Source organism: Branchiostoma lanceolatum, chromosome 18, assembly GCF_035083965.1.
Source record: "Branchiostoma lanceolatum isolate klBraLanc5 chromosome 18, klBraLanc5.hap2, whole genome shotgun sequence".
Taxonomy (NCBI): Eukaryota; Metazoa; Chordata; class Leptocardii; order Amphioxiformes; family Branchiostomatidae; genus Branchiostoma; species Branchiostoma lanceolatum.
Window position 1 is genome coordinate 12,689,036 of NC_089739.1, and position 16,001 is coordinate 12,705,036.

General features: G+C 42.0%; 1 protein-coding gene across 1 annotated transcript; it reads left to right on the plus strand.

The window, feature by feature from the left end:
• The first annotated feature begins 4,790 nt into the window (after positions 1-4,790).
• LOC136423836 (monocarboxylate transporter 13-like) lies at positions 4,791-10,221 on the plus strand. The gene is made up of 5 exons (XM_066412186.1): positions 4,791-4,921; positions 6,099-6,341; positions 7,016-7,159; positions 7,700-8,497; positions 9,833-10,221. Exons 2-5 carry the CDS (start codon positions 6,134-6,136, stop codon positions 10,072-10,074), a joined length of 1,392 nt encoding a protein of 463 aa, XP_066268283.1. The 5' UTR covers positions 4,791-4,921; positions 6,099-6,133; the 3' UTR covers positions 10,075-10,221.
• Positions 10,222-16,001: the final 5,780 nt, after the last annotated feature.

Consider the following 16,001-nt stretch of genomic DNA (forward strand, 5'->3'; position numbering starts at 1 on the left):
CTGAGGGACATCCCTAACCGAAGCTAGGTACTCATTTTCAACCGAGTCGATTAGAGAAAATGGTGTGAAGTGCATTTCCCAAGCCCCCCCCCCCCCCAAATCTCAGAGCAGCTCTCCACGGTGCCAAAATCGTACAAGCTAGCCAGAGAAGCTCCAGTCAGCCATAGAAGTTGTCAGGCACCGTCGGGATTGCAAAAAAAAAAAAACTCCTTCTGCCAGTTGGATACGGTCTTTGCATAATCCAATACCGGGCTATTGGACCCTCTCTGGCTGACTAGACCTTCTCTGGCTAGCATACTACGATTTTCGCGCCCGGTGTGGATCTGCTTGGAGATTAGTCTTTGCAACTGTTGGGTCTGCTTGGAGACTACCCCCTCCACACCCCCGTGCCTCTGCCATTGCCCCCCTCCGTCCCAGGTCGATGTTGTTGGCGTGGTTCGGATTCAGGTTGTCTGCCGCGTTACTCAGGACCCCTCGAGGAGGTGCGAGTCGGACTTTGCTCTCCAATCTTTTATCTACAAAAACCAACAAAACATTTTCCCCTGACCGATTTCTCTGATTGGAGATTAACCTTTAACCTCCTTACCTTCCTCAGACCTGCAGTTACTTTTGTTGTTTATGTTGGCGTAGGCTTTGCAGTAGATTATGAACCGTGAATGAACACGAAGTACGAAGAACCACTGAAGAACGAACACGTAGTTCGAAGAACCAAGAACAAACACGTTCCAAGAACATTATACAGGATACATCCTGGTAGTACGAAGACCCAAGAATGAACATGTAGTACGAAGAACCAAGCCATTGAACACGTAGCTATAGTTCGAAGAACCAAGAATGCAACAAAGGAGGTTAAAAAGAATGAACACATAGTACGAAGAACCAAGATCATGACTGTATAGTAAAAGATATGGCTTACCTGATCAGACAAGGCAAGGTATTTTCTTAACCTCCGCTTGGGTACCGGAACAAAGGACAAGAAACACTGTTACGATTTGTTTGCAAGATAGTCTGAGTCACTCAGTGATAAGTCGCGTCTTCACCGCCCATTCTCCTGTTGCTATTTGCATAATGAGATAGCTGAACCGGCATTGTTCTTTGTAGATCGAATCGGCACAGCGGGCTCCCCCGACAATTTAGGATGAACCATTTTTTTCATTGAGTGGGAGGGGCGCAATTTGTGGAAAGTTCTTGGAACTGCATTCTCATGACTTGCTTCGGCAACTATAAGTAGCTCTATTTTCTATTCAAAATTGCATTCAACATGTTATATTTTGTCCATATTTCTAACTACATGTAGCAGAAGATTATAGTTGCTGACGAAGCTCGTTGTCTGGCGTTTGATAGGCTTGGTGCAGTCTTTTGTCCGTAATCAAAGGTGTGAAAAAAGGTGTAAATGACAATTCAGGGGTGGTGCGGTCGTTCCTCTTGCGGGGAGTGACTAGTTGCAGGGATTGTATGGAGGTTGTCGGCAATCGTGTATTATTATTACTATCATAATCTCCGTGAAAAAAAAAACTTTTTCATGGGGCTCTTGTTTTGAGTGTGTTTGCGTGTGTGTTTGTGTGTGTGTGTGTGTGTGTGTGTGTGTGTGTGTGTGTGTGTGTGTGTGTGTGTGTGTGTGTGTGTGTGTGTGTGCTTCCGGCTGAAGAACGTGTAGATGGATTGTAATAATATTTGGTATGTGGGTAAGTGTTGAGAAGAGAAAGGTCTAGGTTGATTTTGGCCCCCCTGGTATTTGTAAATGGAACTGCAATGGCGTATTTGTCAAAATCTTCTAAGGAGAATGACTGAAGAAAGGAGCGACAGATTTTCATGTTATTTACTATGCAGGTAGCTTAGACAAAGATGTACACAATAATTTATGCAAAGTGGGTCGAATTTGTTACATTATTTAAGGTTAATGTGCTCAACATAGAATGATATTCGTACATTACCTATAGGTTCATTAAGAACTTGCCCATGTCGAAATCTCTGATAATCATTTGCAGATTAATGCACTTAGTATATTTTTCGGTATTTTCAGTGATCGTTGCCCGGTTCGGTCAAATGTTATCATTCTGCTTGGTAAGATTTATTTGTCTTTAAACATCGCAAATATTCATTGAATTTGCTAGCCTTCATATCTTTTGTTTCTTTCTTTTATAAATTAGAATTGAATATTTGCAAAAAGACAAGGCGAACTACATAAACATAGGGGGAAGTGGCGACAACTCAATACAGTATTTTTCTGTAGATAGTGGCTTGTTGTGAATAGAAGTTATAGTTGATATATGCAATAGGTTTTTTTAGTACCAAATGCGAAAAAAAGGTGGATTCTACGAGTAATTCATAACCTTTTTTAAGACAGATTTCTGTAATTTTTGACAACGCCGTATCCAATCATGAGCACTGATCATGAGCGTAAACTAATTTTATCTTAACTTTCGACGATGACGGTCAGAGGTGGGGCGACTTTTAGGCAGCAGCAACAAACAAACTATAAATGAACAAGTGAGAACGCTACGCCAACTTACAATGGAGTATTCTGGCAAGTCGTACACCCACGCTCCTCCGCAGCTTCGAAAAAAAAAGATCCTCGGTTTACCCCACCCAAAAAGCGTTGGAAGCCTTTGTGTAATACGTGCAATACATAAACAGATCGCATGGTGGCGCTATTTGGTGGTACTGCGGATCCTGGGACCGAGAAGAGTCTGACTGACCGCACGTGTGCAATCTTCTACATTGTTAGTTATTAACCGTTATTTCTTCTAACTAACACGGTCTAAAACAAGGCGCAAGTTGACTATTTTGGGGGGTGAAATGCTGTACAATTGTTATACGTTCTAAGAAACGGAGATTTACAAAGTACCTTATTGTTGGCGCTGTTAAGATTACCCATTCACAAAGGGGAGTTATGTCACGGAAGGGAGTTTGCCACGGGAGGGAGTTTGCTACGGGAGCGAGTTTGGCATTCTCCATAAACAGCTACAGCTCCATCTCGTACCCAGGTTATTTTGCGCAAGCATGCGCAGTTCTTTGGCGTGCGCACGGGGCTGGCTGGACCCTCTCTGGCTGACTGGACCTTCTCTGGCTAGCTATAGCATACACGCTTTTCGCGCCCCGTGTAGATCTGCTTGGAGATTAGCATAAACGCATTAATCGGGTTATAGAAAATATTTCCTATGATTCATCACAACCGAATGCTTATGATAAATAAATGAACAACGGAAAAAATGTTCGACCAAACTCAAGTGTTTAAACGATATATAGACCACAATGTTGATAAATGGTAAAGGAAGTACGAAAATCAGTCGATCTAAGATTTCAACATTTTGGTGCCACATGCATGCTAGCCATATCATGAAGAAAAAAAACACATACCGTTAGGTCCATCAAAAATGCAACTTCCGGGTGAGTCTTTCTTTGGAAAGTACAAATTTTACAAATTCACAGACAACCCGCGCTACCAAGCAAGCACCATATCAACAAAACAACACCAACTGCAGTAGCACTGAAATAGTTAAAGGTATAGCAGAACACAGTGGGTACAGAAAGTAGTGCGGCCCAAACTCTTGAAGACTTGGTAGAGAGCTGCATGTGAGAGGCATCCATGTGTAAACTGTGCTGTGTGGTGTGGTGTGGTGTAGAAATATGTCGGCTTTTAGACTGTAGGATTTGGATAGTGGGCCTTTTTTCGCTTTGTGTATAAATGCGCCATCTTGTGCAGCCGCCTCACGGGGTCAGTCGGCTGCAGTTCAGTGACCTCTCGCGGAGCGCTGTTTCAAAGTGGGCGTGAGGAGCCGATACGCCGACAGGATTTTTTTTAGTTATTTGTAGGTTGTACCCTAAACTCAAACATGTTCGTTTTTCGTATTCCGCACCGCGCTATAATTTTTACCGTGTCGAAGCTAGTCACCTTGCGGCCCTTAACTAAAGACATCCCCATAGGCCGGAAACTGTGTTCTGCTACCTCAGAAACTGTCAAGACGCTTGATGAGCTGCCCGCTTCATAGTAGTGGACTTGTTAATGTTCCAACCCTGAAAGCTATCGTTTGCTAAGGGTACAGTGTTTAGTTGCGTTGTGTTCTCTGTCACTACTGTTCCTTTACTGATATGTAATATGTACATAACTGAGGAAGTGAGAAATATTAATAGATATCAACTATGCAAATGAAGACCTCATTTGCATAATTAATGAGAAAATACTATAACTCAAGATGGGCTTGATGGATGGTCATGATTTTTGGTATGTATATAGCTTATGTGATACTTTTTTTAAGATTAGACGACAATTATGCAAATCAGATTCTAATTTGCATAATTAATGAGGAAATTCTAAAAACGCGCTGTAATCCATGATATGACTATCAAAATATGTGACATTTGTAACTGAGAAAGAGACGAATGTTGATAGATAGAAAATGCGAATGAAGACCTAATTTGCATAATCAAGGAGACACAACTATCATACAATACTGGTAAATGACGCAATATCATAATTTTGGCATTTGGAAGTTATGTGAATGTCAACATCGTTGAATCAAATTATGCTAATAAAGACCTCATTTGCATAATACATGATAAATGTGAGCATAACCTTCTTTGCTAAGCTCATCATACTTTGGACAACCTCTGTTATTTGGGCGGAGAAGACGATCAACTGGTATGATTTATAATTGATAAGAAACACTCCTAATACGTCAGTCATAAAGGTTAAAATCATTTGGCGAAGGTATGAGGTCGTGGAACTCTAGTTGCAACAGCAAAGTGCACTCTTCACTCGAAACGTTTCGAGACGAGGCGGCCATTGTACCTTGACCTTTGATTGAACCCAAACAAGTTGCCAGTCAAAATGGCGGCCTCTAGGAAGTCATACGCAAAGAAACGCTAGAGAGCAGTCTCCAAAGCCGGGCTAGATGCAAGCAGGGCGGAGATTTGGAAGGTGAATAGGTACAATTTCCGCCTGTCTTGCTTTAGAGTGTCGTATCAGGACTGTGATGCCTGAGAAAATGTCCAAACTGGTCCGAATTCACAGTTGTTGTAACCGGTCCTACGCAAGGCCCTATCGTAACCTCGTAACGCGATACCTTGAAAACAATCGCGGATCAGGGTCAACATCATCAGGGAGCGACATGTTTTGAAATATGATATTTCTTTGATTGAAGAAATCAGGATCATAGAAAGTAGAATTCTAGTCCTCTGACGTTATTACTGAGTTTGATACACGCTAAACGATATGCAGGATTCGAAGCTGCAGGCCGTTTTGAATTATTTCTAGATCGGTCACACACTGTCACAAATCACACCCCAATGCCATCGATACCAGCAAAGAAACGTGACGCCTAAGTCAGGCATTACGGCTTAAGTTTGTGAACTTGAAGGTCACCGGCCTCAAAATGGCTGTTCTAGAAACACACCAGCTAACCGACTTTAATAGTAAGTAGTTACCCTCCCCATAGCAGTAGTTGAACTTTGACCGCCTATGTTGGCCCAAGGACATTTTATAGGTCAATGAATGCGAAACACACACACCAAAGCAGCCAAATAAAACCTCTGTGTATGTAATACTTTTCGTACATGTTCGTCTCTCGACAGGTATAATTACTTCGCGATAGCAGCGGCAAGTTTGCGATACCAAAGCTTGTGCTGTTTTCGACGGCGTACATGGCCGCAGCCATGTTGGATTTTGACGTCAAACTGGCGTTATCATGTTCCCGGTTTGACTGAATTTTCTGCAGAAAAGAGTAATAGCTAGTAACACGTAAACCTGTCCGTATACATAATAAAAATAGTTTATTGCAAATTCATGCCCGTAGGCTAATTGTATGTTGACAACAATGTCGAAATACAAATGTAAGGCAAAACAAAAGTATACATGAATACAAAATCATTCTATATTGCTATTCTACAGTAAGTTTCTATATCTACGATACTAATGCGGGGTTTGATTTCTTCTCTGAAAGCAGTGGAAAATAAAAAGTCCCACACTTTCAATGATGAGTGGGTTGGAAGATTTTAAAAGGAATATGAGTTTCTGTGTATTTCTTAATTTAGAAAAGTTTTTTGAGATTTCGGATACTTTCGTGAATAATCTGTTTCTTTCGTATATGCTTTTTCAGATGCTGCACCCTAATACCTCCCGGTAACGCCTATCATGGCGACTGTGAGACACCATGACGAGGCGCCGGACGGCGGTTGGGGCTGGTTTGTCGTTCTGAGCAGCTTTCTATCCCACACAGCTATCTGGGGCACCCTCAAGTCTTTCGGAGTCTTCTTCACCTACATTCTCCATGCGTTCGGTGAAGACGCTGAGAGTACAGCATGGATCAGCTCTATCCAAGGAGCACTCACTATGTTTGGATGTGAGAAGTTACATATGTTTTTTTATTAATAGAATTTATAGGGTTTACATGTGACGTCACAAATTAGTCTAGATCGGCGTCACCACGGGGGAGCTTGTAGATCCAAGATGGTGCCTGATCCATCAAAGCGCGTATTGATTCTAACAGAAATCATGTATATTCACAAAATAATATTGCTAAGACAGAAAGCATGTACACTGAACATATAATTGTGTAGGATGTTTCTCACACAATCGCTTGGTGTGCATCTTCAATCACTAAGTGGTTTTGTATGACGTCATAGAGACACCAACAAGGAGGTAGACGGAGTTATTTGCATTTCCGTAAATTGTCAATTGTTTCGGGACATCTAGAGATCTTCTGACCGTCTCAAATAAGCACTATGGACTGTGTAGAGCTCACAGAAGAGCATTCCTGGTCTAGAAGAATACATTATGGACTTAGAAAACTCCGTGTAAGCTTGGAATGTAAATCAAGGACCCCGGCATGGCGGCTAGTACGTGCCCGTTTCGTTGATATGGAAAGTGGGCAAAAACGCTCGGCATGGTGGACATGTAGTGCTGTACCAGATATCGATATTTTTTTTTTCACGAAATCTAAATTTTCCAAAAAGCTCATATTTTGCATGGGAATTAATGTAACCGTGTCAAATGTTTCTTTGTCTTGTTTTGCAGCGCTTCCTACCGGGGCCCTGTGTAACGTGTTCGGCTGCAGGGCGGTGGTGATGGCGGGGAGTCTGATGGCCACAGTCGGTCTCCTCTCCAGCATGTTCGTCACCAGTTTACCGGTCATGTACCTGACGGCTGGGCTCATCACAGGTAAGACACCTGCACGTGCGTTGTGCGACAGGTTCACGACAGCAAATTGAGAACAATCTTGGCTGAGAGAGTCGTGGATGTGTCACGCAAAGCCAACTGTTTTGTGAATGGAAAGTTTGACGCACATGCACATCCGGCTTGTCGGCCGCTGAAAATCGTTTGCCATATGAAATCTTACGACGAAAAGATTGATTAATTTTTATTTTCTTAGCATAGAATTTACTCGGAGTTGGTGAAATGCATTGCGAAGAGACTGTCCCAGTCGCTATTGACACGTGACTTTAGGTACCTGTGGCGTCAGCAATGGGTCAAATGTTGTCAGAAGTCGTTATCACAATCCGTCCCGATTGAGAGAAGTTTTGCTTTCTTCCTTCCTTGTACGAAAAAAAAAATCACATATGAAATTAATCTAAGCCATCTTATACAGTGTACAAAATGTAGTTCTTTGCAATTCTTACGGTAGTAAGTGTTAGTGCAGGGACAGTAGATCTAGCATTTTCGAAAATAACAAACAGCCTTCTGCTTTTTTTTTTCTTTTAGGTCTTGGGTTCTCCTTCATGTATACACCTTGCATTACCATGGTGGGGAGATACTTCAAGAAAAGAAGAGCGCTTGCTAACGGACTAGGTTTATCAGGCTCCGGAGTCGGAACATTCGCTTTTCCACCCGTATTTCAGCTACTTATAGACCACTATGGGTGGCGGGGTTCCCTTTTTATCGTAGCAGGGGTAGCCTTACAAGGCTGCATGTTTGGTGCCCTGTTAAGACCGATATATCTGGACGAAGACATTGACGACAAGAAAAGAACTAAATCAAATGACACGAAGGCTCACTCAAGACGTCATTGGACATGTCTTTCCCTATGTAAACTCCTGGACCTTTCCCTTTTTCAGAAACCGTATTTTGTTGTTTTTATTTTTGCCAGTATGCTCGTAATCTTTGGTAATTTTATCCCCTTTGTTCACCTCGTTGCCCATGCGAGAAGTGTTGGAACTGCAGCGCAAGAAGCTGCTTTCCTTGTCTCAGTCGTCGGTATTGGTGATCTGGTGTCCAGGATTGCGTACGGCTGGCTCTCGGACTTGGGGCTGTTCTATCGTCTCCGTGGGTACGTCGTCTGCAACCTCGGACTCGGTCTGTGTCTGCTCTTCTTACCGTTTGCCAAAACGTACCCTGCCATGCTGGTATGTTGCCTTGCTATCGGCCTGTTTGGTGGATCCTGTGCCAGTCAAACGGCAGTGTTTCTGGCGGAGTTCTGTGGAGTTAGCCGGCTGGCCAGTGCGGTGGGGATAGCCTACGGGATACAGGGGTTTGCCATGTTGTTCGGCCCGCCTATTGCAGGTAAGACCAAGCTCTAAAAAGAAGGTAGGTAGGTAGTTTTTCAGCCTTTTTGAGGCCGTAGGGGCAGAGGGTTGTTATACACTGTGTCTAGGGAATTGGAAAGGAGTAGCCCATTTTACTCCTGGGTGGAGTGAGGAAAGCGGGGTCGTGTGGCGCAACGGCAGAGTGTTCGGCTCAGAACCAAGAGGTCCCGAGTTCGAATCCTGTCGTGTCACCGATCTTGTGCCCTTGGGAGAGGCACTTAACACGACTTTCCTCACTCCACCCAGGTGTAAATGGGTACCTGACTTCGGTTGGGGAAGGTCGTATTGAGGTCACCTGGTGGCGCCGAATGGCAGCCGCCCAGACCCTTGCGACAAATCCACAAAATGTGGATAGATTAGGTATATGTTGTGTATTATGTGAAACATGTAAACCCTGCATCAATTCAGCGCTAGCTATAGAAAGGCTGCCATTGCAGGTAATTTCTGACCAATAAAAACCATTATTAAAAAGCTGTGTAAAGTGCCTTTATCAAGGACACAACGTTTGGCCAGGACTAGTGCAAGGAATCGAACCGGTGACCTCCCGATCTCGTGTACACTAGATAACCACTGACCATTCGACGCGCCAAACTCATGACAATCCAGTGGTCCTTTAGCAGTTTATTGAGTTATCCTCTTCCGCAATTTTTCAACAGGAATGCCCGGGCCTAAAATGACACCATCCCAGCATTCCTCAAATTTTAATACACATCCAGCAAAACAAGTCCACAGACGGCTGACTGCGGGCAAGAAGCATATAGACTTGTCATGTTGCCTTTGATATTGCAAGAACTGGTACAATTTGATCATTAAATTTTCTTCTCATGAATTGTCAAAAGACTAAAGTAGTCCATGAGACTGTCTGACCTTTGTAATTTCTGGACAACTTTCTAGATTGTGTCATAAACACTTGCGGATCATTGTACACATATTCACAACAAATTCTGTGTCCAAACTACAGTGCTTTTCTCAAAACACTGTTGATTGATGATATCATACTGTTTGTGCATCAGAAAAACCAAAATATTAACTCCGTTCGCGGAGGTAGCTACTCATCAAACAACTCAGTTTTAAATAGATCCAAGCCAATGCCAAGTTTAGTAAGAGTTCATTCAGTCTCTGTCCATGTATGCAGTTATATTATTGCTGTTGCTTGCAACAGAGGTTTCTCTTCTAGCTGTTTGCTATTGGCATCGATGTCTTAAAATATTGAAATGTTATTTGAATAGCGTGTCATATGCACTGCGCATTGTAGAAATACGTAAGTTTTTCACCGTAATAAAAAGACAACTTGTATTTTGCTCATCCATAGGTCGTTTGTATGACGTCACCGGAAATTACACCGCCTCGTTCTATGTTGCCGGAAGTGTCGAGATGCTCAGCGTTCTGATGCTGACGTCACTAGAAGCACATCGCACAAGGACTACTCAGCAGACACCTGACATCATGGAATCTTTTCTGTCCACTGAAAATATCGAAATTCGTGACACAGAAAAAGATAAGGAATGGACTGAGTCTATAGACCAATCTATCGTCCACGAAAGCAGCGTGTAAATCACCATTGAAGTCTGATGTATGATATCAATAAGACATGTCAGGCACGCTCATATCACTTGAAAGCGAACCAGCATCCATGCAGTGCCAGTGATCAAGGACACGATCTGTATGCGGGAAATTATAAAGATTGGGACTTTGCAATGGGAGTCAAACATGTCTTATCACGGCTTGTGCAAGTATAGCATAAAGGGGTACCTGAAAAACAGGCTTCACAGTCTGAGTGTTATTGCCCTGTATAAATAAAAAAATGAAATGAAAGAATAACTAGAAAGGCAACCTTTTTTGAAAAATGCAGGATATTCCCTCCCATTATATAATTATGCAAATTAGCTCATTAGCATAATTTTTGGCCAGGTGTGTTGACCTTTCTTAAAGGTACCTACATGTCAAATATGAAATCCGTAGCTTTTGCGGGAAAGGAAATACACGTTTTTGCACAATGTATGCAAATGAGGTCCGTATTAGCATAATTTATAGCCAGGTGTACCTTAATGTACCTACATCTGAAATGTGACATCCACAGCTTTTACGGTAAGGGAAATATAAGTTTCTGCATAGATTATGCAAATGAGGTCCTCATTAGCATAATTTATGGCAAGGTGTGTTCGGCTATCCTAAAGGTACCTACATCTCAAATATGACATCCATAGCTTTTACGGTAAGGAAAATACAAGGTTCTGCATAAATTATGCAAATGAGGTCCTCATTACCATAATAAATGGGCAGGTGTGTTCACCTTTCCTTAAGGTACCTACATCTCAAATATGACATCCGCAGCTTTTACGGTAAGGGAAATACAAGTTTCTGCATAAACTATGCAAATGAGGTCCTCATTAGCATAATCTATGTCCAGGTGTAGTCAACTTTCCCAAAGGTACCTATCATCTCAAATATGACATTCATAGCTTTTACGGTAAGGAGAATGCAAGTTTCTGCATAAATTATAGAAATGAGGTCCTCATTAGCATAATCTATGTCCAGGTGTAGTCACCTTTCCCAAAGGTACCTTCATCTCAAATATAACATCCGTACCATGTAACATAAGGTACATGTAACTTTCTGCAATAGCATTAGTAGAGCTACCACCCCACATCTACTTGGTTTTGGGCAGAAGAAGAAGAAGAAAGAAGAAGAAGAACAGGCAAGCAAAAACAGTTTATTCCCTCCAGTACTGGAGGGGAATATAATATTATGGAGGTATAGATTTTCCTCATTACCAGCTGTAGGGACCTGGGGAATTCTTGTCCTAGATTTGAGACTAACAGATGTGACAGGTGTGACCTCCAACCACATGCCTAGAATGGAGGTGTAAATATTCCTCATTACTTATGCAAATTCAGTCCCAATTTGCATAATTTGCACTTCAGTTTGTACATCTCTGTCCAACCTACCTGCATACCAAATAACATGAAAACCTATTGTTCCTTTCTTCAGTTATTCTCCTTAAAAGATTATTACAAATACTCAACGGTTGCCACCTTCTCATCGTCGTGGTATTGTACGGCAGAAATAAACTGCCGTGCCAGCAACGACCTGCAGTGAGGGTTTATGTTATTTATCTATAGTATACTAGGACCGTATCTGCATTCTCCAAGCAGAGATTTTTTTAAAGAAATCGCGACCACTACTAGGAAAACATAGAATCACACACAACAAAATAGCCCCCGCTCGAACCCTAGTCAATAATGTAATTGTAACGTTACCTCGACCAGTACCGTATCCGTATATGGTTTGCGTATATAAGCTTACGACCCAGTACATAGGTCACATACATGCATAGTTGTGCAAAATTGTGTCCAAAGAGAAATCGCATACAACGCCCATTTTTCTGATGCAAACAAATTGAACAAATTAGTCTCTGTTTCAGCTCCCAACGGACAGATTTTTTCCAACTTCTACTACTCACACGCGCAGTTTTCTGATAGTTCCCGAGATTCCGTCAGAATCCTATGTCAACAACCGTTTAAACTATCAAAGGACTGCGCGTGAACATTACAAAACAAGGTTCACGAAGCAAATGCAAAGGTAGTACATCAGATACTGTGTGCACATTACGTTCCCTCTGGCTGTTTTCTTATTACATATCTTTTCTTATTGTATTTAGCAACTAAAAAAAGATATGTAATGAAAAAACGGAACTCAAAAAAGAAAACAGCCAGATGGAGTCTGCAACGGAGGCTACATCCTGGGTAGTGGTGCGTACCTAGACCCCGGACCTGTTCCGGACCTGTTCCTAACCTTTAGGTTCAAGTCCAAAAAAAACAAAACATCTGGAATCAAGTCCGGACTTGAAAAAAAATCTCTCGCTTTTACACTCCTTTTTGATTTAAACCATCTTAAAGCTTCCTTAGATCGTGAAATTTGCACTGGAAAAATATGAAAACATTGCTGTTTTGTGTTTATAACTAAACTTCTGCATTAATTACTGACTGTATATACTTCTGCATATTATAGTTTTCAAATGGCATGTAAAATATATGCCCATATGCAATTCCGACTTTCAAGTCCGAACCTGAACCTTAACCTCTGGACTTGAGTCCGAACCTAAACCTAAACTCGGGTTTAGGTACACACCACTAATCCTGGGTATGTGCGGATGGTTACCTGTGTTGCTACGAGGACGTCTGATGCTCCCCACTCTATCTTACTGCGATGTAAGGCCCGAATGACGTTCAGGTGTTTTTGGGCTTCTTTTCTATGTTCTCGGCACATGTTCAACACTTTCGTAGCCTTGACACAGCCTCCGTAACGCCAAATTAGTCTGTCTCGTTTTAAGGACATTATCCTTGAAAGTTTAAATTTTCGCCGTTCACATTCACAACACGATGGTATAGTGACTCTTGAGGCCTTGACCCACCTGGGATCGTCCACTGTATGAGCTTGGGGGGTGCGCCGTGGAGCCAGTTAGAATCCTGCTGCCGCGTAAGCAAATTCTGTCGCGGTGCGTGAGGAAATTCTGTCGCGGTGCGTAAAGAAATTCTGTCGCGGTGCGTAAAGAAATTCTGTCGCGGTGCGTAAGGAAATTCTGTCGCGGTTCGTAAGAAAATTCTGTCGCGGTGCGTAAGGAAATCCCTCGGAGCGGAAGGAAATGCCTCGGAGCGGTTGGAATCATGCCTCGGAGCGGTTGAAATCATGCCTCGGAGCGGTTAGAAATGAGTTGAGGAAGCTGTCTCGATTTGTCGATTTGGTCTTTCTTACGTTTTGGCCAGCGGCGTTATTCTCTCGGTGCGTGGCCAGAACTGCAAATCAAGTTCGTTGAATAATCAACAGATTTGGATGCTGTTTCTCTCCCAAGAACACGTGTTAAACTCTTGCAACACGTGAACCGTCTGGCGCTTTTTGGGGGGGCTAAAAGTGGTTGCTGGTCTTGGTGGTGTGAGTGTGTTAGCCTGCTTCCTCTGTCATCGTCAAATGAGGTGAAGCATGATGCTATTTCAAGACTGCACGAATCTTGTCTGACTTGCTAATCAAGCGCGCGATGCGATCTAATCTGCCGTTTTGTTTGTGTTACAAATAAAGCTAGACACCTTCTGGACAAAATAGAATTTCCCACGGGAATTTATTCTAATGACGTCATTTGGTCACGTGATTACACTCAGAAAGCTACTCATACATACTTGCTTACTAATCATACATCAAAATAAACTTTGATTATTGTAGATTTAAAAAATCCGTGGTAGCACTTGTCCCTCTCGGTGGTACAAAAAAACGGTCCTGGCCCATGGACTATACAGTATATGGCACTGACAACTATCCCTCAACAGAGACGGGGGGCGCCATAGACTTTCTGCAACTTATGATCCAATGCTCACCGAGTCACTTGTCCAACCTTACGTGACGTCACAGAGGCAGTGGATTGCTCATTCCTTGATAAAGACTGGAGTTCATCAGTCAAAAATTTGGGCAATACCAATTTCTTGAAATTGCACTTTAACTTGAAATAAGAACGTAGTTCTTTGTGCTTTAAGTTTATTGAGCTTATCTGCAAGTTCTTGCCCGAGTGCTAATGACTACACGGAACACTGTATAGAAAACTACACAGACAGTGCAAGATGACAAAGGTGACAAGTGGAACAAGGGACTTAAAACTGTCGGCATTTACTGAGCACACTATTCAGCTGTACAGATATAAATCCTTTAATTATTATTGTTCTTTCATTAGGGTGAGGGTTGTAGGTATGGTCGTATTTCAAGGTATCATTTTGTGATCTGGTGCAAGGAAACAAGTAGCCATTAATAGAATACATACTTTTGACAGATATTTACACATTACACACAACATAAATAGTTTGCTCTGGGGAGCTTTCGAGACGAACACTCTGTGTCTTCTTCAACCCGGTATTACAGGGTAGACGTTGCAGGGGACATGCACGGCGGAGGCCAAAATGGGAATTTGTTTGTAGTGCCAACTTAAAATCCTTGAAAACCTTTATTTTTCTTGAAAATTTTGGCCCAATCTGTAGACTTCTTTGTTTAGAAAGAACAGGTAGGGTCTAAGATTTCCAATATTGGTCAGAATTTGTCGAGTTAACCATATTAGTTGGCGTAAGAACATATGTGAGTAGTTAGGTCAGGCCTGCCCTGAGCGGATGAATACAGCCGAAATCTGGGTCAAATGTAAGGTTTGTTTACTTCCGGGATCTGTACTCGTTGTTCGAGCTGGATAACAGCCTATTTTCTTTGCATAGTTATCAAGTATACCCTTGTGGCTATGTGGTGCGGAATAATTTTTGAGATTGAACTTAGGGTAAGTACTTTCACAAGGTTTAGTTTTAGTGCTTCTTATGCTTGTCTCCAATGAGAAGGTTCCACTGTAACAACTGCCCTACAGTCAGATCTCGTCTTGGAGTTTTCTTGTCACGTGACCTGGTTTTAATCATCACGTGACAAGAAACAGTCATATACAGGCTTGAGATAGTGACGCCCCCTGTCCCTGTTTAAGGGTACTGCGTTGTCTGCGGATTTGGATCGCCTCCCGAACACCCCTTGAAAACCAGTCGGAGTCCCGATCTAGCACTTTCACACTGTCCCAGTCCCAGTCGCAATAAAATACATGTACATGTCAGCGGAATGTATATTGCCGAGTACTATCTTACAACATTGCCTACGAAACGTAATACAATATACATAGTTTACACTTACAGTACATCACAACAAAATAATTATCATAGTTTGTCAATAAAGGCAGATATCAAAGGAAATCTACATGCTATCTTATATGTCTATTAAAGTTGTATAAACAGTGCACATGTAGGTGTATATATGGATTCCGTGAATTGACTTGTACGAAATGGCTATACGTGTAGTGAGGCTAGACTGTCGCTAGAGTAAGAGGCAGTTCAATTATATATAATTATCATCATTGTTATCATTATTTGTCTCTAGTTTGCTCATATTCCCTGTTTTAATAAATACAACCCGTCCGACATGATGCTGATGAATAAATACATCTCTAGGTATTTCTCAAGCCACATATCTATCTACTTCGAGATTTGTATCCTGTACACTTCGTGTTTCAAGCAAACAAACAACACACAATACTATTTAAGCAAATACCCATATGGTCAACTCTGTCAAACTCAATAAGTTGTTCAAGTCTAGTTAAATATGTCTATGGATAGTTACATATCACTGTTAGGCAAGTTAAGGTCACCACCAAACAAGACTAAAAAGACAGCCGAGTTATGGTACGGTTGAAGGGTGGCTGAAGATTTTTGGGATGTTATTGAAAAAACCCTTTCTTAAGCTTTTTAGACCTTCCGCAACCTTGATTTTTTTTCAGGTAGTACCTTATAGCAAGCCGATAATTTATGCAAATTTATGCAAATAGAGATGAACAAGCTATGATGATGATTTATGCAAATTAGTATGACCTCATGATTACGTCATCAAGATTTACAAGGCCAGGCCCATATTTAGAAATA